Genomic DNA, 27,648 nt, shown 5'->3' on the forward strand with positions numbered 1-27,648 from the left:
AGAAGATTAGATATGTTCCTAAAAATATTACTGCCTACGAAATGCATTTTTACATATTAAAACAAATTCTCCTAACCTTTATTATGAAGATCAAAGATGTCTTCAAGGTACCCAGGAAAGGATGCTGAATTTGAAATCATCAAAGGAAGTTCAAATCTCAGTCTTGTCATTTACTATCTTAAAAACTTAAAAACCTTAAAAAACTATTTTCCCAGCCAAATAACAATAAAAAGTATTACCCCTCCCCCCAAAAAAACCCAAGTAATTAGGATTATTTTAAATACTGTGGCTTAAAAGGCTAAAGGGAAAATGTCAGCAGAATAGAACACTTGACTTGGAACACATAATTGTTAATTACATTCTAGGGGGGAAGCTGAGGTGACTCAGTGGATTGAGAGCAAGGCCTGATTCTGGGTTCAAACGTGACCTCAAACAGTTCCTAGCTTATGCAACCCTGGACAAATCACTTAAATCCCATTGCCTAACCCTTATCACTCTTCTGCCTTAGAACCAATACACAATGTTGATTCTAAGTGAGAAGGTAAGAGTATAAATCAAAAAATGCATTCCATCTTCCATTTTCTTGAGTAAGTTAATACTATAGTTCTTTGAGGCTAAGTCTTCATCAGAGACATTATTCTGTGGGAGCTACTTGCCCTTAGAAGTATGTCTATGATTTATGTTTAAAGCGGAAGGGGAAAAAAATTAAAACCATTTTAGCATTCTTCAACAACTCTGGCTTATGCTGCCTTTTGCTGCTTCTAAACTTCTCATCAGTATCTCACATTTAATCATTATATTATGGTATATTACTATGTCTTATGAAAAAGTCTTACCTTGCTTAGATGATCAATTCCTAAAGAGACTGCAATATACATATAAACTTATGGCTATGCTTCACTGTTCTTTTCTCAGGCCACATTCTTCCACCCAGTATAAGACATATACTAAGTACTTAAATACTTATGTTTCTTTTCCTAGTACCTTTAAACTTTTAAAAACAGCCAACATGAAAATTCAATTGAGACTTTGCATATGTATAATGGATATTCAATTATTTCTATGCATTTAAAATGTGCTATTATGCCTATAACTTGTTTCAATAAAGTGTACATCATTTAATCATTCCAGTGTTAGAATCAAAATTACATTTAGAATTCATTTTAACATATGAAAAGGTTATATAAACTCTTTTCTTGGACACATTTTAAGAATTACCAAACAATAGTGTGTAATTGTGTTTACTACTGTAATTTTTAAATACAAAGAAAAATGAAAATGGACTCAATACAGAGAGCTTTACAAAAATAAATTTTTATTAAAAGCTGTAGAGTCTGAGCAGGAAGACAGTACAAAGAATGTAAACAATGTAAACATCACTACGTTCAGCTCAGGCTGATTGTACACTGGAAGAAGACAACACAACTCTAAATGCTAGCGATGCTCTAGGTGCTTTTACTAGCAAGACACTGTAGGAGATTATATTGTACACAGAAATTTTCTACTTTCAATTAAGAAAAAGTAATTTATCGAAGTCTATCCCAGCGCCAAATGCTAGCATCATCACAAACAGCTATAAGAATACTGCTATCTCTGCTAAAACTGGTTTGTCTAATGGCAGCAACACATTTTGGATGAGTAAGTGTTGTACATCTGTGGAAAAAACCAAAAGCCATGGGTATAGGTTATAATAGCACACATAATATTGGCAGTAGCAATCATCTTTAATTATTGTTATTCTCTATGACTACAAAATGAACAAATGTTTCAGAATCAAATAAAAAGAATTTTAGACAATCACTTTATTCTAAGGTAATATAATTACTTTCATAGTTAAAAATTAACATTACATAAAACTTAAGGGAAATTATCAATTAAAATAGAAAATAAAATTTTAAAAGCTTTATGTAATCAGTTTAACAGAAATAAAAGCAGGTTTTTTAAATCAACCAATATTGGTTTAATTAATAATGCCCATCTGATATAAAATATAAAAGTCATGTTAAAGATAACAACATACTATTTATTTCCTGCTTCCTATTTTTCAGTATAAATTGCTGGGGAGATGAGAATAGGAATAAGAGATATTTATGAACACTTACTTGGCTTTATGAGGGTCTTCTACTTCTAAATCCCAAACATAAAGTTTGCCAACTTGATTGCCCAGTGCAAGCATCTGAAGAAATTATTAGAAATATGTAATTAAGGGTTTCCAGATTTAAAACATGCCAGAAATGCATAGAAATACAGACAATTTATAGTCTTCATGTTGAAGGAAAACATCAGCATTTTTCTATGATTGTACTTTAAATAATCTCAAATTCTTTACTTGGACTGCCTGTGACATAGTTAATGTTAAAGTAAAGAATGGTAGCAAAAACTATACAAAGTAATTTTTTTCAAACTCTTAGTAAAAAACATTTTTAAGTAATTTGTTGCCAACAATTCTTAGCAAACTTCTGATGTTTAAATCACTAACATGTTTCTCATTTCACCACCACCCCCATTTCCTCTTACCCATAAGACTTTTTCAGGCAAAAGGCAGAAAATTGCTGAAGAATAACCCTTTAATCTTGACACAATAGTTTAGTAACAGGGATTATTTGGAACAAAACTTAATACCCAACTGCCAATTTCACTCATAATAACCACTGCAGATGTTTTGTTAACCCATAGTAAACATCAAATATCCTGTATAGGTAAAAGAAAGGAAAACCAATCCACATACCCACATGAACATTCTGGATAAATAGAATAGAGGCACAATAAAATACAAACTGTACTGCAGTTTTCTAAATATAATTTAAAAAGTATAAAAATAAAATTATTTTACCTTCTGCCAAAAATCCATTGAAAATCTCATGTACCAAATATCACACTGACTATAATCAAATCGCCCAAGAATAGTCACATTTGATTCACTAGGTTTAATTTTGTCTATTTCATCTTCCATTTTGCCAGGTTTCCAGCACACAATGGCATTTTCACAAGACTGAAGTATAGAAGGATAAAAGGAAAAATATTAAAAGCAATTTATTTCCAATTATTACCTCGGTTAAATTTAGAGAAATATAAAATTTTATAAGTGGAAAGGAATTTAGCTAGTTCAATATCCCACCCCAAGCATGAATTCATTCTTTCTATAAAGACAGTCTAAAGTAGGAAATATACAAATGAACTAATTTTTAAACTCTATCATATTTAAAATCAGAACTTAAATCATCTGTGGAAACTTTTCAAAACACTAGTATCTCTGATATATTTTAATGGCAATTTACTAGTCTGTTCTAAGCCTCTGACAATTCTCCAAAGCCATAGGCTTTTAAAATATCAAATAAGTTTTTTAGTAGGAAAAACTATATCTAGTCTTAAAATAAACTAAGTGGATGTAGCCTTTCACAGTTCCCAGTGAAAACAGTAACACTTTCTATTCTATTTTAATACTCATTAATATTCACTATTATACCATTTCATACTTTTTCCTTTGGAAATATCAGTTAGATCACCATAAATACATACTAACCTACCTATGGTACTCTGCCAATTACTTATACAATAATTTAAAAAACCCATGTTTTTAAGACTTTGCTTAAAATAGGATCTTAAAATAGAAAGGTCTCAAAGAGATTCCTACAAAGGGGCTGAGAATGAGTAAAATTCAGTACTCTCTAATATTTTCTAAAATAACTTTGCAAATTTGGCAAGACATCTGGAACAAATAAAAGAAGCCCAGTAGAACACCTTCTATTACTATTGACAATAATCAAGATTAGTTAAAATATAAGATCTTTGCAAAATCAGATGTTTGCCCTTGGAAATGTATTCCCAATTTTCTTGCAAAGAAAAGAACAAAGGATATTTATAATTTGGAAAATGCTATAAAATTGGTCAAGATTTAAACTAATTGTATTCAGGTGGTGAACTCCCTAAAAAGGAGCCCCAATACACATAAAGAAATATAGCTTAACAAAGGCTACTATACCTTGGAAAGTATCAGATCTCCTAACCATCGCACACAATCAACATAATTCCTATGTATATCTCTGGTTGAAAAGTCAGGGAAATGAACTTTCTGAGAAATAAATGGCCTGCAGGAAGAATGGATATGTCAAAACTCAAAAAAGGAGAACAGCAAAGGCACACTCATTGTTCACGGTTTAGAATGTAAAAGTATAAAATAGAAAACATAACTGGGCTGTTGATTTCTCTTCATTCTGGCATTCTCCAATGGCTGAGTACTTTTTCCTTTTTACTAATGGGGAGTTAGGCCTCACTATTTATTTTCATAATAGGTTTTTATACTCTATTCATTTTCTTTTTTACATCAATATTTCTTAAACCAAGCTTGAAAGAAAACTTTAAATGTATAAAGGGAAGGCAGGTAGGTGGCTCAGTAGAGACTAAGAGCCGGGCCTAGAAATTGGGTTCAAATCTGTCCTCAGACACTTCCCAGCTGTGTGACCCTGGGGCAAGTCACTTTATAGCCCTTAATATTCTTCTGCCTTGGAACCAATATAGAGTATTAATTCTAAGACAGAAGTTCAGGGTTTAAAAAAAAAAGTATACGTGTATATAGCAAATGATCACTTAGGATTGTTACCACAGTCTAAGAAACTTACACTACTTAAAACATTTCAGGAACAATGTCATATTTTATAAACATGGCAAATTCTCTTTCTCTTCTTTTAAGCCTAAATTAGCTTTAAAATGCCCAAAAATGTTTGGGATATAATGAGGTTATAAATATTATAGCTAAAAATTTACTTTTGCAGCATTTTTAATGAACTAGGTAGATTTATTTAGAGCAGTGACTACTATAAACAAATCCCTGTTAGAGACTCAAATTCCAAAGGTATAACTATTCCAAAAAACTATTTCACGTTAGCAGCCATGAATCCATGAATGAAATACCAATTCCCTAAAATTATATTTATGTTATTCCCTTTTTAGGTTAGATTGATGTAAGCAAATCAAGGGCAGACTTTAGCATGAAAGGGAAGGAAGTTTGCTTCATATTTTTATACCAAAACAAACAAAAACAGGCATTTGTTTTTTTGGTGGGGTTTTTTGTTGTTTAAAAAACATTAACTATTTTTTGGGGGCTGCTAACTAGCTGTGCTAACTTGTACATGTAACTTAACATATAAGAATTTTTATTTTCTTCATCTCTAAAATGAGATTTTTCCAATAACATATGTAGCTCTGTGATTCTATGATTCTTGACTTTGATACTACGTGTCAAGCATAAAGGCAAAGTCTATCCTCTAAATGCTTTACTAAGAGTTGTTATATACAAGAATCTGACTAATGGATTTGACTTTATATACTTTTGTTACTTGTCAAAATTAAGGTAAATGCTTTCAGGCAAGTAAATTGGGGAATTACTTTTAAATATTCAATGAAAAATGATGCTAAACAGAACGAGCCCACAATTCTAAGTGAAAATAATTTTTCCCTTTATTTCATGAAGTATAATTTGTTAATAATATTTCCAGATTAATTAACTAGGAAGGTGTTGCCAGTTACTCTTCAGGTCTTTGGTTCTGAATAAGGTTACAGAATTCTTTAGGCCACTAGAAAGTTAAGATTCCAAAATTAGCTGATAATCAAAAAAAAAAAATTAACCATGCTCTCTAGCACTTTTAGTTCTTAATAGGACATTGTGTGAAAATGTAATACAGATACAATAGATATATACTCTCTATAATGGAAGAATCAAATATAGCCTTTTTAAGGTCCTGGAAATAATTTAAGAAATTCTGACAAAGGAAAGGTCAACCCTTTCCCATCTGATTTACTATAGAATCACTTGTTTTTTATTTGACACACTCTTTAATGAAATGGGAGATTTGACATGAGGCAATAATATTTGTTATAAATGGAGACCTAAATATAAAAATCAGTTTGGGTTTTTTAAATCATGTTTTATATGGCAGCACATGGTTTAAAATATATTGTATGTAGACATAATGAAAATAAAATTTTTTAAAGTAGTACTGGAAAAACTTATTTTGAATAACTACTTCCAATATAGGGTTCCAAAGTCTTTGGATGCTAAAATTAAAAGTTTACATAGTACTTTCTCCTCAGACCATTGTTGAACACAACTTGAGATTTTATTGAAAATATAACTGATAATAATAAGTTTTTGAACTGCCATTAACTGTCTCCCATTTAAATAAAATATGGTAATATGAATGTTTTTGTCCTTTATTAAAGACATCTAAGGACAGAAAATTGATTATGATCTCTAATTAAAATAAATAACATTTTTATAAAGATGAAAATAAATTGACAAAATAAATTGAAAATGGGCAAAAAAAAAGTGAAATAAATCAGACCAGGCAAATTAACCTATTAATAAATTGTTTTTAAAAATCACTTTCCAAATGTGATTATTTGAAGAGTTAAATGATTCTTTAAAATAATAGCTACCATTCATAATTATAATTATTTACTTTGCATGGCAAGAATTTTGTTTTTTCTTAAATAAAGGTCACAAATATTACCTGTTAGTTTTATTTGGGTTATAGTCATAAGAATCCTTAATTGCATTCATCATTCTTTTTGAATTGATCCTCCAGAGTTTCAGAGAGTGATCCATTCCACAAGACATTATTTTCTCACCAAGAAGATCATAGTCCTATATAAGATAACAAGTTATAGTACCAAGTTATGCCATTTATCTAAATCTACCTGTAAATATTCAAAATAATATCAACAACAACAAAAATGGTATTTCTATGGCTATGGGAGCCAGGGGGACTTTTTCCAATTTAGTCACAAATTACAGATATGCTCAATAAGTGGCCATTCAGATCTTGCTTGAAGGCTAAATAAGTCTTTTTGCAACTTCTGATCCTTAGGGGCCAAGCAAAACAAGTCTAATCCCTCTTCTACTTAATAGTCCTTCAAATACTTATACGCAATTATAATGTCACCATCCCTAATATTTTCTTATCTGCAGGTCATTGAAAATTCAACTATTACATTACTTCAACTGGCCCATATATGGCATAAACTTGAAATCCTTCACCTTCACAGTCTCAGTAATCTCTTTTCTGCATTTCCTTCACCCTAGAATCAGTCGTACCAAATTAATTCAGGAGGCACTACTTAACTCCTGGTAGCTATTCCTCTCTCAAAGCAGTCCATGACCCCAATTCCTTTGGTGGCTATGAAATCGTGCTAATGCTTCTATATGAGCTTGCAGTTCTTTATCATATAATTTCTTTTAGATAAACTGCTGCCCAGCCACAATTTCTACATCTTGTGCTTGTAAAACCATTTTTTTCTTCCAATTGTAAACTTTTATACTTTCACTTTAAACTTCATTTGTTATATTCAATCCAACATTTTAACTGACCAAAATGTTTTAAAACCTCACAATATTATCCAAAAGTAAAACATTTATTTAAATGACAACTACATGCCAGGCACTATGCTAAGTCTTTTACAAATATTACCTCATTTGATCCTCACAACAACCCTGGAAAGTAGGTGCTCTTATTCTGTCTTCCTTACTCTAAGAGCCTTTATCAGATGCTTTGCTAAAGTCTAGGTAAGTTACATCTATAGCTCACCCTTGAACAACTGAGCAAGGAAATAATGTTAGTTGTTGCATGACCTGCTCTTGATAAAAAGGCTAACTCTTTGTGATCAACACTTTCTTTTCTAGATATTCACCAAAGTCTCTCTTGCTTAATTTTGAATAAATTAAATCTAAGACAAAACTTTTTCTCATGTGACAAGAATCTTTTACAGAAGTAAAAAATGAATTTTCATTCATTTCTCCAGTAGTCAATGCTTAACTATGAACAAGAAAGAAGGTGTATATAGACAAAAAAAATTCAAAGTAAAATTCAAAAACCTTTACACTCAGAATATTCCATTTTCTTTCTAACTAAACATTTTTAAAGTTGTAAGATAACCAAACTGATATGACTCAACTACTTTGCTTTTCTTTCTCACCCTGGTGGATGGAAGTGCTAAAGAGATATCAAATAGCCATGAAAACCACATTCATGAGCAATGAGTCACTGAATAATTTATTTCCAGCAATCTGCTATGAGTTCACATCTTTATTTTGCTAAATTTATTTATTTTTATTTTTATATTATTATTATTATAATATTTATATTATTATTAAATTTATTTTATTTACTGCTGAGATAATTTGGGGGAAATTATCATATGCCTCAGTTAAAGATTTGCTTTCTGAACTTCAGATGAGGTATTTGAAATCAATATAACTTAGCATGCCATCAATGATTACTGGTATAGAAACAACAATGCCTGAAAAAGATACACAAACTGTTTTGTCCAGAGCATCTGCACCTGGACAAAATGACCAAAAGAACAATCTCATCAATACTAAAAGCTAGCTTTAAAGAAAGTAAAAACAATAGGTCTCCTAAACAATGTGTTTAATGAGAACTTTAATTCAGAATCATTTTCTAACCAAAAGAAATTTATGTTAATAAAATATATATTTTTAAAGCCACTAGTTAAAAAAATAGTTTTATATTATTTTTGTAGTATGAGACTACTGCAAACATAGTGACAATTCATTATTTTCAAAAATAATCTTCAAGATAATCTTTCCCCTTAACTCAGTTAAAAAGCAAGCAATTTAGGAGTTCAAGATTTCAGAATCTTGCATCAATTTCCTTCTATTCCATTTACTTAACTGTACAACCATATTATTTTTTTTATTATTTTTCAAAGTAACAAGTGAAGTTGATAAAACTACAAAAAGGAAAAACTTTTAAAACTTAAACCTTTTTCAAAAAGTGCTATGTTCTTAAAAAGCTGTAAATAGTACCTCTTGAACTAATCTGAAACCAAAGTCATATATATATATTTTAACGTAAATTACTTTTTTAAAAAGTAGAAAGACACCAAATTCATAACATGATATGCTAGTCTCAAGAGGTGAAAAAAGTATGTCAAAACAAATAAAGTTTAAAAGTACAATAAAGAAAATGTCTAAAGATATCTTATTACCCACCCAAACTTCATAGGGAAGTTGCGCTACTGCCCAAAACTGTCACCATTATCCCCAGGCTGCAGTCTACAACTTTAGCATATCATAATAGCACAATACACCTTTTTAATAATACTGATACTTCTGAAAGCCTGTTTAAAGGAACCTGAAAAATGAATTTTCTCTTGCTAGCAAATAACTATTTCTTCAAAGAATGTTATGCTTCTTAAAATTACAGAAGAATTTTTTTAAACCCTTACCTTCCATCTTAGAATCAATATTATGTATTGGTTCCAAGGTAGAAGAGTGTACGGGCTAGGCAATGGGGGTTAAGTGACTAGCCCAGTGTCACACAGCTAGGAAGTGTCTGAGATCAGATTTGAACCCAGGACCTCCCATCCCTAGGCCTGACTCTCAATCCAGTGAGCTACCCAGCTGACCCAGAAGAATTTTTAATTGGACAATACTCAGATATCTCATGCTATTTTAAACATGACACTTTACTAATCAGAAAAATCAAGCAGTGCTCCCTTTGAGAAAAGTAATTTCATAATGTATGCTAAAGAATCAATCCAATGAGAGATGAGCCACAGGCCATTGTAATCCATTAAATGAAAACTTTAGTTCACAAGCCTTGCTGCTTTGTTTCTAAGCATTTTACTTAGGAAAACCAATATCAACAAGGCATTCATCCTTAGTTGGTAGCTCTAAACTTATGACTCTTGATATAGAGTGATAGTGTGGGCTCTTCCATTTTGAGAAAATTCCCAGTTCTGTTGTCACTTCCAAAAAAAATCTTTTATAACTACATACAATTTGCATTCTAGAGCATCTGTAGTTGAGTCTACTTATAAACCCAAGTTAAGGCTATTTATTGTATACCTGAATAGGTCCTGCATACTCCAATCTATATTGTTTTTCACATAAACAATGGATTAGATAACTAAAAGAATTATGCCACAAAGTGACCAAAATTAAGTTAAAATCACAATATATGGAATTTTTTTTTTAAATTTCAAACCATTTAGAATACATTACACAAAATAGAAAGAAGTACCAACGTGCTCTGAAAAGCCACTATATCCCTTCTCTCACAGAGCCATTCAATTAAGATTAAATTCTCTCTAAATAAACTTCTTTATCCATCCACATTGGTGCCTGCTATCTAATTGATGTTATTAGAAAGTGGCCTGAGCCACCAAAAGGTTAAGTGACTTATCTAGGGTTACAATCAGTATGTGGCAAAGACAAGAAATAAACAGAGATCTTCTGGACTTCTAAGCCCAATCTAAAAATGGACTTCTAAAGCCATTCACTACCCATTACACCCATTCTATAACCTTATAGAAGATAAAAATGAATAAGCTCATTAGATGATCTATTTTTTTTTGGCTTTCCTTTACTGTTCTTTCAAGATATATCTTAATGTAAATGAAAAAGAAATACTACAACTATTTGCTTCATTCAGTCAATAAGATTATAGAGGTATATATAGTAATGTGATGATAAGTGAAATGACGGCCTGAAAGGCCATATCACAAAAACCATATGCTTTCTTGTAAGAAAATCTATCAAAGGTAATTATTCACAAATAAATTTCAAATTCACAAATAAATAAATCACTGCCCTGTGGCTTTCTACTTACAGCACTTAAAACTTCATCTCTGTGCCCTTCTACACCTCCAAATATTGCAACCAGTGTGTCTGTCTGGATGTTCCACAGTCTCAGAGCATGATCTAGTATAAATGAAAATAATTAAGATAAACCTTTTTAGCATTCATAGTTCTGGCCTTTCAAACCTATATAATAACAGGCAAGAAAATCTTAAGCTATTTATCAAAATAATTTAGACGTGCCATACACTCTCCTTAAACAGTTAAAGAATACTTGAATAGAAATTAAGATTTTATGCTCAAAAACATTTTCAAAATTTATTGAGTAACACTCCTTTACAATTCCTTTTCAATGTTATCATAAATTCTAAAGAATATGAATAAATTTAATTATAAAAACAATTTCTAATGTTTATTAAAAGCCCTAAGTTAATTTTTAAAGAAAGTTGCTTATCAACTCAATTGTTTTGGAGTACAAAGGGAAGAATAAAGTTAAATCATATTCATGAGCCATGATATTGCTTAATGCTTATAACATAAGTTTCTTCAAACTTCTTAGACATGCTTTTGGCATACTAGAAGAAATTGTGTATAGTCATTTTACTAGAAAATAGTAAAAATAATTACACTTCTTGTCATTTAGACCTTCTTTACATGGTTATGCTTATATTAATAAACAGATGGGAATAAGCAGGTCTTAAGAGATGTGTAGTAAGCTGAAATTATAAATGACAGATCCCATCACACATAGCTTCGTAGGATACTACTCTTCATATTCTAAAACCATCAAACTATTTCAAATTCTTTAAATGTTTCATTTTCTTTTAACATGAATGCAAGAAAAAGTACAATGATGTTCTGCATCAGTGTTAAAAAGGCATCAGGGAATGTCAAGTCTACCTTTGAGAGCAACAATGTTAAACAATGTGTATCAATAGTCAACTCGTTTCATCAGATTTCTATTACTAGAAGACCTCAAAATTAACATCATTGGCAAGCTTTCAAAATAATCCATACAATTTTCAATTCATTTTGAAAGTTTACTTTGATAAAATATCTTTTTTACTTTAGATATACAAATGAAGAGAAAGCTGGGTTGAAAAGTTGTGCTATTTAAAACAATTAAAACATAATCTGTGTGTCACACAGAAGTTCATTTGAGCCCAGGTAGTCTTGCCTCTCCACTCACTACTGCCAAGAGGGGAGATGATGAAAAAAGTATTTCTACTCCTTTTACTTTTAAGAAGTGGTAACATGTGGTACAGTTAGGAACTGGAAGGTCATAGAGGCCTAAGGCATGAAACATGCAAGCATGCTTCACATACATTTGTATACTTTACATTAAAAATTTCTAAAAAGTTGTTTGTAAATTGAATCACTTAAAATTCATTAGAGCATTGTTTCACAAACACTTTTAATCTGTAGGTCAGTTGAAAAATGGGTCTATGAAAAGAATAGGCCACAGAAATGGAGAGAAAAGTGGGATAAAAATATACATAAGCAAAGACTCTCAGAGTATGAGTGACTCAGTTGTCTTAGGGAAACAAGGGCTATGAGTCATCAACTTCTATGAACCCAGGATGAGTTTGAGGGGGTTCAGACTTAGGAAAAGAGATAAGGATCATTGGGAAGGAAAGCATGATCCCCGTGAAAGCCCATCGTGCTAGAATTATGTACAATGCACTGTTTAATGACATTTTATGGAAAATCTTTTGTAAATCAGTCTATATTACTCACTATTCTAGAAGTTTTGTAAATATATATTTTCACAAATGTAAATCAGTCAGATTATCATAAGCATAGCATACAGATTATACCTATATGTGAATTAAAAGGATCTTTGCTTTGCTAGTTTGTAAAACATACTTTTTTGTGTTTTATTCCCAACTGTAAAATTTATAAGATTTTTTGTATAACTTTCTACCATAATTCCTGTTCAACTCCTACTAAGAAAGAACTTGGCTTCATTCACATATAAGTAGGTCTTAGAAAAAATGTTGCTTTTCTTACCTTTGCTTACTGATAGGAGAAGATTTGGATCTCTTGGATGAAATTTCAGTTCATTAATAGCATTTCCATGGCCAACATAGTGCTAAAATAAATTTTAAAGATAAAATTCATGCTCCTATGACAAATCCTCATCTCAAAGAGCAATAAATCACTTTCATTTTAACTGACTTGGGTACTAAAATATCTTTCTGCTTACATGGGCTTCAAGTGTTCCTTTCTAAATCTGTGTCCAAACACTTAAAACTGAGGGAGCACAAACAACATTTAAAAATCTGAGAGGAGAGACAAGAGGAAATTTTTAAAAGAAAGGAAAATAAGAAAAAACTATACTTTGTTCTTCCTTTTCTTTTATACACTTTTTTCCAGCCATGATAAAAACATGAAAGACTAAAAACTGGGAATCCTATGAAATTTCTATAACTAGAAAAACATGTACTACACAAATAAAATACCCTTTTAAGAATGTAGAAATTAACTTCAACTATGTCTGTTAAATATAGTTTTAAATTACATTAGACCTATAGACTCTCAGGAAAGTAACATCATTCTACCCAAGGCCAAAATTTCACTAGCTACAAATTCTGCATGAGAAAGCTCCAATGATATACATTCAAGGAAAATAAATTTATGGTTTTAACTTGCAGCTTACCTTTATACATTGCATTGTTATGGGATTAATTATCCTAATTATGCCTCTAGATCCAGCCACAGCTAAGAGAGGATGGCTTGTATTGCTATCATAAGTCCATGCACAAGTATAAAAGTTTTCATCAGCCTAAGAAGTACTGTTAAGGAACACAACTTTTAAAAACACTACCACTTATAAACAGTCATTTTACTATCTACGAAAAAAAAAGAATTATGTACATTTTATTATTTTATCCAAATATACTAATATGCATGTTTTATGAGTACCTTTTACAAATACTAAACTCAATCAGTTAAGAGGGTAGGGTTTAAAAGTAACAATGGTCCAACAAAATCTAAATTAATTTTTTAAAAAGTACATTTTCCCCCCATCTAATTTCCTATTTCACCTTAATTGCAAATGATGCTAATGCTGACTTAAATAACTATTTGTTGTCAACTGTGTAATAATTAATAATAGCTAACATTCATGCTTTAAGATTTGAAAAGTGACTTATTTACACTAAAAGAGTAGTGAAAATCTAATTTTTCTCCTGAGTTTTAGTCATTACTAGTATAGAAGGGCTCCTACTTCAAACATTAGAATGTGATCATCCAAAAGCCGTATTCTTCAGTATAAGAATGTGAAATATAGAAATGGCTGAGAATTATTCAATTATAAAATGCTATTGTCAGAAGGAAGGTTTCAACAACTGTGGTAGAGAACTAAGGTTCTTCCAACTTCACTGTTTCTATTATAGGATCTCTCTGTGTCCATTAATCATGTAGTCCTATTTTCAAATATCTAATTAAGATTTAGGAAGTCAAAGTTCAAACAGAAAAAGGAATGAATCTGGAGTCAGAGGACTTAAGACTCAAATCTTGGTTTTGCTGTTTATTTCCTGGTGTTACTTTAATCTACCTAGGTCTGTTTCCTTACCTGTAAAATAAAAGACTAGATGACTTCAGCAATTCCTTCTAGCTCTAAATCTAGGATAGAAACTTAAATTAAACATACAATTTGAGTTTGAGAATACTCCTCTAAATAAAACTCAAAGCCAGGAACACAACTTTGAAATACTAAGTATTTTTGAGATCATCCTGCTTGTAATGCCAAAAGTTTTTTGTTTTGTTTTGTTTTTGGTGTTCATTTAAAGTAAGACTTATCTTAAGATCACAAACTACAAACCAGAAATATACTACAGATTGATCCTTGTGTGGCCTATAGATGAGACACCTAGTGAGCTAAATTAGCATCCTTAAAATGGGCATAAAAGCAATCTAAGAATGTCTGAGGTTGCTTTCAACTCTAAAGCTATGCTTATATGTTCCCATCCATGATCTCATTATGGATGGAAAGGGTCACCTTTATATACTAAGGCCAACACTTAGCATATAATTTGAAAGACTTAGCCTGCAAAACAGAAGGCTCATGGAGGATGAGATGACTATCTTTAAGGTAACTGAAGGAAAGAGGAATTAGGATTGGTCTCTCAGGAAACAAAAATTAAGAGACAAAGGCAGGAAATAGAAGTTGTAAAGGCAAAAAAGTTAGGCTTGATATCAGGAAAAACTGTTGCATAGATAGACAACCATTTGTCAGGTATGTTATAGTAGAGGTTCCTTTAACAAAGGGAATGGACTAGACTGTCCCTAAAGTCCCTTCAAACTCAAATTCTGCAATTTTTACTAATTTTTAAAAAAAAGACTTCATTGAATTAAGTATGATTGTGATGGCATATTTCTAGTAGTACCAGATCTCAAATTATACTACAAAGCAATAAATATTTGAACCAAACAGTATTGGTTAAAAAAGAGAGGTCAAGGCTTTTGTACAAACAAAACCAATGTAACTAAAATCAGAAGGAAAACAACAAATTGGGAAAAAATCTTCATAAAAACCTCTGACAAAGGTTTAATTACTCAAATTTATAAAGAGCTAAATCAATTGTACAAAAAATCAAGCCATTCCCCAATTGATAAATGGGCAAGGGACATGGATAGGCAGTTTTCAGATAAAGAAATCAAAACTATTAATAAGCCCATGAAGAAGTGTTCTAAATCTCTTATAATCAGAGAGATGCAAATCAAAACAACTCTGAGGTATCACCTCACACCTAGCAGATTGGCTAACATGACAGTTATGGAAAGTAATGAATGCTGGAGGGGATGTGGCAAAGTAGGGACATTAATTCATTGCTGGTGGAGTTGTGAACTGATCCAGCCATTCTGGAGGGCAATTTGGAACTATGCACAAAGGGCGATAAAAGAATGTCTACCCTTTGATCCAGCCATAGCACTGCTGGGTCTGTACCCCAAAGAGATAATGGACACAAAGACTTGTACAAAAATATTCATAGCTGCGCTCTTTGTGGTGGCCCAAAACTGGAAAACGAGGGGATGCCCATCAATTGGGGAATGGCTGAACAAATTATGGTATATGTTGGTGATGGAATATTATTGTGCAAAAAGGAATAATAAAGTGGAGGAATTCCATGGAGACTGGAACGACCTCCAGGAAGTGATGCAGAGCAAGAGGAGCAGAACCAGGAGAACATTGTACACAGAGACTGATACACTGTGGTACAATCGAACGTAATGGACTTCTCCATTAGTGGCAGTGTAATCTCCCTGAACAATCTGCAGGGATCTAGGAGAAAAAACACTATCCATAAGCAGAGGACAAACTGTGGGAATAGAAACACCGAGGAAAAGCAACTGCCTGACTACAGTGGTTGAGGGGACATAACAGAGAGACTCTAAACGAACACTCTAATGCAAATATTAACAACATGGCAATGGGTTTGAATCAAGAACACATGTGATACCCAGTGGAATCACCCGTCGGCTACGAGAGGGTGGGGGGAAGGAAAAGAAAATGATCTTTGTCTTTAATGAATAATGCATGGAAATGATCAAATAAAATACTATAAAATTAAAAAAAAAAGAGAGGTCAATCAGCAGAAAAAATTAGGTATATGACATACAGAAACAAACACAACGGCATTTTTGACAAATCCAAAGATGTCAGTTACTAAGGAAAGGGTCCCATTCAATAAAACTGCTAAGGTCAAAATTGCTATTTAAGTACAAATGCTAACATCGAAATCTGAGAAATGATGCAAAGTTTCTGTAATAAGATGCAAAGAATTAATTGAATATGAGGGTCAGAATAAACCTGAGGAGACATCTAGTTCAACATGTATAGTTTCATTCTTAACAAACTAGATTCTCAATGTATAAATTTTCACACACTAAGAAAAGAGGAGGTGCACCAGAACTAGAGCAAAGGCAGCTGCAATTGAGGCAATGAGTGGTTATAGGCAGAGAGGTCCCTGCCCTAAGAGTGAGGAGCCCTGGCACTAGCAAGTAAAGCTCCCCAAACATTCTAATTGGTCCAACTTGTGGCTTTTCCTCCTCTCCCACTTTATGCTGTTGCTGCTCATTTTTCTGTTGCCCTAAAAAAAAATAAGCAGATAACTGTTTAAAAACTTGGCTTCTGTTAAAGGATAATTTTTTAGAGTAATGATGAACAACTTAGAAGAAAACTAGTAGGTGTAACTGAAGAGTTTCCAATGGCTGTGCAACTATCTGTTTGCTTTGCTACAAATCAATGGATCTTCTCATACCCCCAAGATGCTATTTTGAAACTATGATCAAATTGCTAAAATTGAGGCAGACATCCTTCAGTTCATGTTGCAATAACTTTTCTCAGATATTTAATGACTTTATGGTGTTTTAATAGATTAGAATTTTGCTCAATTATTTTATGTGTAGTTGATATTTAAGAAAAGAAATGGAAAAATATAGCGTTATCTTCATTCTGGAAAATTCCAAGGTAATATGATAACATACTGAAATTACTATAACTACTGTCATTCTTTTAAACAATTAACCCAGTGTTTAGATGTAATTTTTTAAAAAAGGAAAATTGTTGTTCCAAAATAACCTGCCTTTAGTGTTAATTGATATTCAAGGGGGAAAATCCTTCATAAAGTCCTACTGTCATTCCTTATCATGGTACAGTGGTTAAGTGTGAGTTCTTTACCAGTTGGCACTGTGAATTTTAAAACTATTCCACCCTAATCAGACTATTCTTTAGAAGACGTGACTTAGCTATTTCCTGATCAGTAACAATGGAAACACTTGGAATAATAGAATTACGTCTTGGAAACTCTACAATCTCCATCCTACTCAGTTTTACAAAGATTTTTAAGGTCTACATCAAACTCAAGATTTAATTATCTGAGGAGATGGCCTTCAACAGACATGTGCAAAAAAAGGATAGACCTCTGAGCTATCTTAACTCAAGTTAAGTCCTCATTGGTACAGATGAGATGCAGAAAAGTGATGTAAAAACATCCATATAAGGCACATTTCCTGTCTCTCTTTTTTTCCCTGGAGAGATGACTCTGGCTGTCAGTGTGCTAAGTGTTCCCATATCTTGGAGTGTTGGGTGGTGAGTTTTGCCCTGGAGCTGATTTCAGGTTTGGGCATCTTAGCTGAGCCCCTCTGGAGGTCAGGCTGATTCCTTCCTCCTTCATACTCCAAACCCTTACTCCCTTATCTCCTGATCTCCCCACCCCATATTAATGGGGGGGGGGGGGGGAGGGAGAGAAAAAACCTACTCCTTCTTTATCTTCTCTACTATATCAATTAAATCACCATAAAATTTGGCAGCTGACTTGGCTATCTTATTATTTGGGTTTTTCATTAGGATTTTTAGAAATAAAACCCATGGCAATCTAAATTAATTTTACATTCAGTCTCAGCCATAATTTCCCCCTTTACAGCACAGGCCTGGAAAGTCTTTATGCTGCAAATGCTTTGAGTAAGGTACTAGGAGCAGATTGAGCTTAGTTTCTGACTATGACTTGGATCCAGAAATAAAAAGGAGATGAACAGGATGGATTATTTTTATGAAATTGAAATGTTCTCTTAAGATCTCTAAGCTTCTCTCAGAAACAAAATACTATTTTTTTAATATCAATATCCTACCAATATTGATAAATGACTTTAAGTCATGGAACATATAGTTTCCAAAGAATTAAGGAAAATTATCAAAGGGCAAAGAAAAAGGTACATGATTGGTACTTGCTGGCTACAATTATATATTTACATAGAATCATGAATTTAAAAGAATGACAGTAAAGGATATTATAAAAGAACTGAATGGGCTATTCGAAGGAAGAGAACAAGGGAAAACCAGTGGAAAATTCCTGCATTCCACTGATATCCTCAAGATGTCAGAAGTAAGCAAGAAAAGTCTGTCGTATTGCAAGGTACTCTAAGGTGAACTTACCAAGGAACATATAGGATAGGCAAAGATATATGGGCTTCAGTCTGAATTATTAATATCTACACTGATGAAAGCAAAGATTCATCTGAGTACTGAATATCTGAATACTTAAGAACAAGGTAGTAAGTTTTTGAATAGTGAAATAGATAAATGAGAGAATTCTGTGAACTGTAACTTTAAAACAAATAATTTTGCGTTTTCAAGGGTTATGTATTATCTACACCAACAACTTATAAGCACTAAACAAATCATATTGAAACATCACCTTGAAACTCATGATGAAAAATGCTATACACCTCCAGAGAAATATATGATGGAATCTGAATGCAGATTGAAGCATACCTTTTTAAAACTCTTTATTTTTATTTTTTGGTCTGTTTTCTTTCACAACATGACTAATATAAATATATTTTGCATGACTATTAGCCTATAGCAAATTGCTTGCCTTCTCAGAGAGAGGTGGAGAGAGGGAGAGAATTTGGAACTCAAAAAACTTTAAAACAAATGTTAAAAGATTTTACATGTTAACTGGAAAAAATATTAAAAATATTATATGAAGAAAAAAGAAAAAACCTTAAAATGAGGAATACAAGTCACTAAAATTTTAAAAAAATATATAGTGATTCACATTGTGAATAAAGCTAAAATTATTAATGTATAAATTTATTTATGTAATCAGTACATAAAGATAGTCACAGACATTTAAAAAAAATGGGCTGTGTAAAATCAAGGAGCTATCCAGTCCAGTATTCTGCATATGATTATTTAAAATGGACTTTCTTGTGGGAGGGCTAAAGATAGCATTCTTTGACATACACACAAGATATTCTATATTTCCTTAATAATTCAGTAGTTTTTGTCCTTCATACATTTAACTTCTTTTTGAAAATGGTACTATTTTTCAGCTTATACTACCTTCTTGGAGGTAATGTCTTTTTAATGTTCCTTACCTTTTAGTTTAAATTATTACTTTTGTTTTAAACTTAATTCTTTCAAGCTTCAAGGGACAGCCCTTAAAATCCAATGCTCTGTTTAGTAAATGTCTATTTACTTTTATCTACATCACTTTCAATTTTTATAATCTGCCATATACCCAAAGCCTCAACTTTCATCTTTCTAAGTTGAAAAATCCTAGTTTTCAGATATTTAAACAAACACAGCAATCACTGATTACCCTCTCTTAATCATTTATAAAATTTTTCTTTGGTAATACCTCTCTAATTCAACTAAAACTTGGAAGCACACAAAATAGAAACATGCACACTACTGAATGTGTTGGACAAACCAAGTTTTTGTTAAAAGTGAAATGTTTCTGCTTTATTCCTAATGAATTTTCAATGATCAACATTTTGAAGGTCTTCTGATAACAATATTATAATAAACCAAAAGCTCCAAAAAAGTGTACAAATGATTCCTAGATTCCTTTCTTGAACTGAAATGTTTCATACTCTACTTTAGAGTAGGAATACCACATTTCCCTAAGTGGACTTGTCTGAAGTGAAACTCATATGCCACTTTTCTACCTGCTCAATCTCAAAAACTTTTGCTGAAGTTTAGTTCCAGAACCATTTTCCCCCCATAAGCATTTTTACTGTTTAAATAGGAAAATGGAAAATGTGTTTGCAGAGTGGTAGTTCTCAAACTTTCTGGTCTCTAGACTTAAAAATTCTTGAGAAATCCCCCCAAAAGAGTTTTAACAACAGCACATTTATTATGTTAGAAATTACAACCTTTAATTCTTATTGTGAAAATAATATTCACCTCAGGAATTCCCTGAAAGGCTCTGGGGGACCTCAAAATTACACTGGACCTCACTTTAAGAACCACTGTTTTAGAATGATTTAGCAGAGCCATATATGCTAATGTTCTCTAGCTTTAAGAACTGTTATAACTTCAAGGCAATCATCACTATTTAATAAGCCACACATTATTGATCTTAATATAGAACTCTTATCATACCCAAGGCATTTTTTCACACCAATATTAACCATATATATGAACCTGCTGTTTGAGTCCTCATGTAGGCCAAATTAAAATCAAGTAACAGGGCCAAAGAAAAAATTAATTCTTCTAATCCTTCATGATCTCTTTTCCCTACTAGCCTCCAGTTTTTCCTCTTTTCATTCCCTTACACAAATTACAAAAAAAATGTTCCTAAGTCACAGGTCTGATCATGTCTCTCTCCTGCTCATCTTCTCACTTTTAATATGCTCTATTACCTTTTAGATAAACGTAAAGTTGAGAACAAAAAGCAAAGCCTTTTTCATCTTTGTGAACCCAATGACCAGAATATAGTAGGTACTTAATAGAATAGAATGTGATTATCAATACCAAGAAACAATTCAAGTGATTCTTCTGGAGACTTTTCCAATTAATTCTATTTTCAATTTCTCTAACAATATCATCTCCTCAGGTTACTGATCTGGACAAAGTTCAACTTGGAATCGTGAAATGTCAGAGCTGGAAAAGATCTTACAGGCCATCTATCTATCACTATTCAACTCTAAGGCTACTATGCAGCAATCTTTTCTACATGAACACACACCCAAATCTTAATTCAGTCTTTGATTTCCCAGTCCTTTAATAGCCTTCAATTGTCAAAAATACTTATCAAGTAGCTAGACTGTATGTTATGGATACTGTTAGAGCTGAATATGTATGCTGAACTCAACTGTCTATACTTACTAATGTGCTAATAACCTGAAGTAGACAAATACACAAAATTTGGGAGTCAAAAAGGAATAAGGAAATCATTTCCCAGGGAGGAGTAATATGAGCAATAGCTCATCTGAGCATACATTTTAGAACAGAAAAGGTTCTTAGAAGAGCTTATTTAGTCCAAATCACTCATTTTACAGATGAGGAAACTGAAGTCCTATGACTCCAAATTCAAGTTTTTTTCTCCATAACAGAGAGGAATAAATGAGCTATGTTCAGTGATTGGAAGACCACCTGAGGGTTTATATAGTTGGTTAAAGGGAGATAATGTAATGCCAGGCCAGCAGAGCTAACTTACAGATGGCTGGGAATGCCACACTAAAGAATCTAGGATGATATTCAAATACTTTATCATGAAGTGTTAATGCTTTAGATCAGTGATGGCAAACCTTTTGGGCACCAAGTGCTGTGCTATGCCACCACCAACAGGATGGAGAAAGAGCTCCCATTGGGCTGTGGTGCAGGTGAAGTGAAAAAATGTCCCAGGCATGGTAGAGAGGGGGAAGAGAGCAGCTCTGCCCCAAGTCCCTCTGACTTTCTAGTAACACACTCTGGTGGGCAATGGGTGTGTGTGCACAGAGAAGTTTCTGCATGCCCTCTCTGACATGCATGACATAGGTTTGCCACCACAGCTCTATATTATTTAAGAAGGATAGAGGCAACAGAAACTTTTTCAAAGCCTCCTGGATCTGATATTCACAATATTATTATTGACCATTTTCAATCAATCAACAAGTACTTATTAAGCTCCTAATACATACCAGGTACCCTGCTAAGTTCTGAGGAGATAAAAACAAAATAGAACAGTTTCTATCTGTAAGGAGTTTATAGCTATCAGGGAAAGAAATAAGTAAGAGAGTAAAATGGATAGAAAACAGATATTCTGAATATTATGACAGTAACTAGTAAAGTAATGCATTAGTCACTTTCTATAGGCTCTTATTTAACCATTCCCCCAAAAACAAGAAAAAAAAATTATGAACTAGATAAAGAGCAATTACCAACCAGATAAAAGACAGAAATACAAAAAGGCAAGACTAGGGAAGTCTAAAACTTAAAATACTAACTTTAAGCACTTTAGTCATTAGCCAACATATTTATTTGGAAGGGACACCAAGTGGACTCTAAAATTTATGTCTGGGTCCATCTTAAGGATTTCTATCCCAATCCCCTGCACATACTATTACAACACTCCTTCCCATGACCATTGACTCAGCAATCACATGAAGTGAAGGGGAAGGACTGAAAACAGTGCAATCTTCTAACTGGAGTCTAGCCCAAGTTCAGGAACTTCCAAGACTATAGAGACTCTGCTTGAAAAACCCTCCGCACCTACAAAGAGGTATAAGACAAGGATTCAGCCTAGCCACAAGAAATAAAGAAGAATCAAGGGAAGATTGGGATAAGAGAATGAGTGTGCGTGTGGCTACTTTAGGTCTGAATGGGGACTGAACACCGGGACCCAAGTACCAAAGAGTACTTGGGAGAAGGGAGACCTAGACTGATGAATCTTATATTCCTCAACATGGGAAGGCTGGGTGCGGGATAAGTGTGCCCACCTGGGATAAGTCAGAAATTTGGGCAACCAGTGAATATATAAAAAGGCTGAAACCCATAATTAAAATTCAGAACACAAGTAGATAAATCAACTAAGAGGATTCAAAAACCAGAAGGAAGGATGAATACTAAATCCTTAAAGAGATTAAATGATCTAATGCCTGATGAAATCCAGAATCCTGTGGACTCCCAAGAAAGAACAATAAAAAACTCTGGAAAGGATCAAAAGAGAAAAGAAATCCATAGAACAAAAGTAACAAATATAGATCAAAATTTAAAATTCTCAAAGCAGAATCTCGTCTCTGATAATGGCTGCACCATGGCAAGGTCACACCCTCTCTGATACTATTTCCTCTTCTGTAAAATATAGGTAAGGATACCCATAGTACCTTAGTACCTGTCTCACTCACATTGTTGTTGGGAAAAGAGCAAATCACAGAATGTTTGTAAAATCCTGTGCAAACTTTAAAACACTATACTGTCAGTTATGTTATGAATCTAATAATATGGGGAACAATAAAGTTATGGAAGGAAGAGTGCAAAGAGAAATTAATAAAGATCAATGCAAATTTTAGAATAACAATTAACTTAGAGCATCTTTTTTCCGCAGGGATGATGTCCTTATTGCAAGTCAATACACATAACCACAAAAAATATGATGTACTTTAGAGAAGGATACATCAGCATCCACATAAGACTGCAATAATCGGATTTCTCCTTGTGAGTGACATTCATATAGTGTAACCTGATAAAAACAAAATGAACGGCATATTTAATCTTGATAAGCATAAGCATAGAAATTTATTCTTCAAGTTTTGAAGAGGTCTATTTAAGAAAACATATTAAACATTATAAAACCATTGCTTCAAAACAGAATCTCTTATCAAGTCTTAAGTCAACTATTATAGTTTTACGTCACAATACAAGTGAAAAATAGTAAGATTTCCCCCATCTTTCAAATACTATTTAATAAAATCCTTATACAATTTGAAACTTGAGTAATTCTGCTTGTATGCCAAATGGAAAAAATGAGTAAACATTCTGGTAACAAATAATGAACTTTTTGGATCTTAAGTATACTATCTCTAGAACAGCATGGACTAGTTGACAGAACAGTAACCTCAGAGTCAAGAATCTGTATTTAAATCCTACCTCAGGCATTTACTGTATAACCCTGGGAAAGTCATTTAACCTTTCTTGTGACTCACTTTCACCATCTGTAAAAGGGGGATTTTCACAGTACCCAATTTATAGGGTGACTAAAAGGATCAGAAGAGATAATTATGTAAAACACTTTGCAAATCTGAAAGGGCCAATAATATTCAAGTTTTAAAGTATATGAGAACTCAACAAAGATCCTATATATAACTTATCACGGTTCATACTTTTTTTTTTTTAAACCCTTATCTTCCATCTTGAAGTCAATACTGTGTATTGGCTCCAGAAGGTAAGGGCTAGGCAATGGGGGTCAAGTGACTTGCCCAGGGTCACAGAGCTGGGAAGTGTCTGAGGCCAGATTTGAACCTAGAACCTCCCGTCTCTAGGCTTGGCTCTCAATCCACTGAGCTACCCAGCTTCCCCCTTCAGTTCATACTTTTTAAGATAATAGTTGATGTTATAATACAATTCTGCCCACTTTATTTTAGAACATATAACAACAGAAACATTGTTTTTAAACTAATTCTTTTCCTCTACTCATAACAGCTTGCACCAGGACCTTTTTCTTTTTATCTCCCAAATACAGAGCAGAGTCTGTTTGATCAATAAATCTGTAAGTTGAGCTTTGAAAAGGATAGTTTTTTAAAAGATGCCTAGCAAAATACGTGATCAGAAGTTGATGATCGGAAGTAGACTTTTGCCAGTAATACAAGAGGCACCATAAAATAGACGGCTGGCATGAAAAGCCTAGATTATAATTCCAGGTAAATCACTTAACCTCTCAGTAAACTAAGCAACTTTCAAAGACTATCAGTTGTAATGTAGTTGCTAAGGGAGTTCCCAATACCAATTAAAAAAGCAAGTCTAGTATAAAAAAAATTATATGATCGACTGAGCGTGGCAAAATGTTTTTGTCCATTCTAGATTTTACAAAATGTTTTAAGTATCCTTAACATAATTGTTTCCCACAAGTCAAAAGGTACTAAGTAGTCTCATTCTTTGCTTGAAACTTATTTTGTCTCTGTGTCCTTTTTAAGGAAGTTAGAAAGAGTTAGAAAACCAAAGGTAAAAACTGAAATTGAAGAGGCATACATCCTACTTGCAAAGTAGAATTTCTAAATGGCATTTCACCCCACATTATCAACTTCAGAGGTGAATCTTGGGAAATATATATATAAATTCTGAAACTATGTCAATCAGGAAAAGTCTTGAACAGGTATAATGAATGAAGCCTCAATATCCATGCTAGAGGAATCCGCTTTAAAGGATGGTCAAGATCTTTTTGAAATTGCAGAAAATCTCCTTAGACAATAACCAAGAAGCATCTACTTCATATCGTTTCACTTTATAGAAAACAGTAAAAAATGAAGCAAGAATAAAGTTGTCTATTAATATCTTTTCAAAGTAAACTCATACCTACTGAAGAGACTTAAATAATGAGAAACATCCAAATCCATTCACTTAAGAGCTTTAAAGTGTGTTTATAACCAAACATAATAGTTTGACTAAGCAATTTCAATTTGAAAACTTCTTGGTATGGTTTATTCATATTAAGGAATTTAAATGTCCAACTGTTGTTTGTTTGTTTTTTAAATCTCAGACAAAATTCATTATTTCAGAACCATCAATACAAAACCACCAAAATGAAGTACTCCTTGATGTCAAGGGCCATTTTGTTTGTCTTTGCATCTTCAGTGCCTAGCACAAGATATTCATTTAATAAATGTTAAATGATTTAATAAACTGTTTAGTCATCTTAATTATCTTTAATATCTAAGCTGAAAAGAAAACATCCTTAACATTATACTTACTCTGTTGCTCCCTACAGTTGCAAAAACTAAGGGATCACCTTCCTTACTGTGCCAATTAAACTGTACTCCAAATAATGGTTGGTTGTGGTCTTCCTATAAGAAAAACAAATAACATTAGAAAAACTAATATGGTTTAGAAACCTAAAAAGGTAGAAAAATGGTTAATAAATTACATTCTCCTTTAGAACTTAAATTTAGTATTACATATGAATTGACCTGATGAAAAACAAGTATTTTAACTATATGCCAATCTTACACATTTCTAAATAGAGTAGGTAGATTAATAGAATCAAAATATTCAAGCCCTCAAAATATGCATTAGCTAATAATTATACATTTATCCAAAATACCTGAACATAACTTATTCATACACTTGGACCTAAGTTCAAAAGATAACTAAAAATAGTATTTTCAACTGCATAAACTTGGTACTTTTTTTTAAAAGAATATTTTTCCATGGTAACATGATTCATGATCTCCCCCCCCCCCAAGCCAACAAGCAATTCCACTGGGTTATACATATATCATTTGTTTAAAACCTATTTCCATGTTATTCATATCTGCAGTAGATCCTTTAACATCAAAACCCTGATCATATCCCTGTCAAATTATGTGTTCGATCATATATTTTTCTAAATCATTTTTGTTTCACAATTCTTTCTCTGACTGTGGATATCATTCATTCTCCTAAATTCCTCTAGATTGTCCTGGGCCATTGCATTGCTACTAGTAGAAAAGGCTATTACATTCAATTGTGCCAGAGCTGGGTACTTTCACCAAAAATTTATCTTTATTACATTTTTCAGATTATAGAGTAGCACTTATTTTCTCAGAACAAGCAACTATGAGATGGTCTTTTCTCTTATAGAATAAAATCTAAAACAATTCGTAGATTTCTGGTGGCCATGTGCTACCAAAATTAACAATCTTGAGATCAGGAATTAAGAAACATATCTATGACCAAAAAAAGGTTTACTTCAAAAGAATCATTTCTTTCATGAAAACAACACAGAAGACTTAAGTGCATGTAAAAGAAAAAAGAGGGTTATCAACTTGATTCACAAAATCTTTGTGGGTAATTAGGAGTTTACTGGCAATATAAAAGTTAAGTTTTCTCCTGTTCATTTTCAGGGTACTTAAATAGTAAAATTTTGTGCCACTTCATAAAGAGAAACTGAACTTTCATTTCTTGTCATCTGGAAAACAGCCATTTTAGTTTCCTAGGCATTTAAATAGTAATGAAAAGGACCTAAATAGCAAAAAATAATTTTCAGAACTTCCATGTTTATAACAACACATAGAACAAAGTATAATGATCATTTTAATGAAATAATTTAGTCATTCCATTTAGAAATTATACTTCCAAAGAAAAATAGTTTCCAAAAAAAATTAGTTACCATAAATTTCTATACACTTGCCCTAAGTATATTAATTAGATACTAAGAAATTAAAGCTAACCTAGGTTTTAGCTTCATAAATTTATATAATTTAAACTATTAAAGGGGAAAAGAAGAGGGAAAGAGTACACAGAATTTAACTTGGAAAAAGTTAAAGGAAAATCTAATGCCATGCTGATGACAAAAATTTGGCCAACCTGAGCATAATTAAAATGCCATTTATTCCTACAAAAAGAAGCATTTGAAAAAAAAAAACTGCTATTGAAACTACCTTGCCCTTTAAAAACATACAGTCCCATACATCAGAAATCTATGAAAAAATAAAATTATATATAAATTAAGCCATGGTTCAATGTATGCTGAATCAAAGTTAATGGATCATAGGCAGTCTTTTCAATTAGCTGGTGCCAAGCAAGAAGGGTTTTCAAAAACATCGTATTAAGGAAGGAAATTTGGCCATTCTAAATAAAA

The 27,648-nt window shown here is 32.4% G+C and overlaps 1 protein-coding gene across 1 annotated transcript in view; it reads right to left on the reverse strand.

The window, feature by feature from the left end:
- Window positions 1-1,298: 1,298 nt before the first annotated feature.
- EED (embryonic ectoderm development) overlaps window positions 1,299-27,648 on the reverse strand; it is a 33,874-nt gene continuing 7,524 nt past the window's right edge. The window contains exons 3-12 of the mRNA XM_001376730.5: window positions 25,781-25,873; window positions 23,491-23,556; window positions 13,260-13,385; window positions 12,611-12,692; window positions 10,632-10,723; window positions 6,510-6,643; window positions 3,983-4,088; window positions 2,834-2,992; window positions 2,103-2,176; window positions 1,299-1,653 (exon numbers count right to left, since the gene is read on the reverse strand). Coding sequence (XP_001376767.3) covers window positions 1,527-1,653; window positions 2,103-2,176; window positions 2,834-2,992; window positions 3,983-4,088; window positions 6,510-6,643; window positions 10,632-10,723; window positions 12,611-12,692; window positions 13,260-13,385; window positions 23,491-23,556; window positions 25,781-25,873 — 1,059 coding nt within the window. The 3' untranslated portion in view covers window positions 1,299-1,526. The remainder of the gene's footprint in view (window positions 1,654-2,102; window positions 2,177-2,833; window positions 2,993-3,982; window positions 4,089-6,509; window positions 6,644-10,631; window positions 10,724-12,610; window positions 12,693-13,259; window positions 13,386-23,490; window positions 23,557-25,780; window positions 25,874-27,648) is intronic.

Source organism: Monodelphis domestica, chromosome 4, assembly GCF_027887165.1.
Source record: "Monodelphis domestica isolate mMonDom1 chromosome 4, mMonDom1.pri, whole genome shotgun sequence".
Lineage (NCBI taxonomy): Eukaryota > Metazoa > Chordata > Mammalia > Didelphimorphia > Didelphidae > Monodelphis > Monodelphis domestica.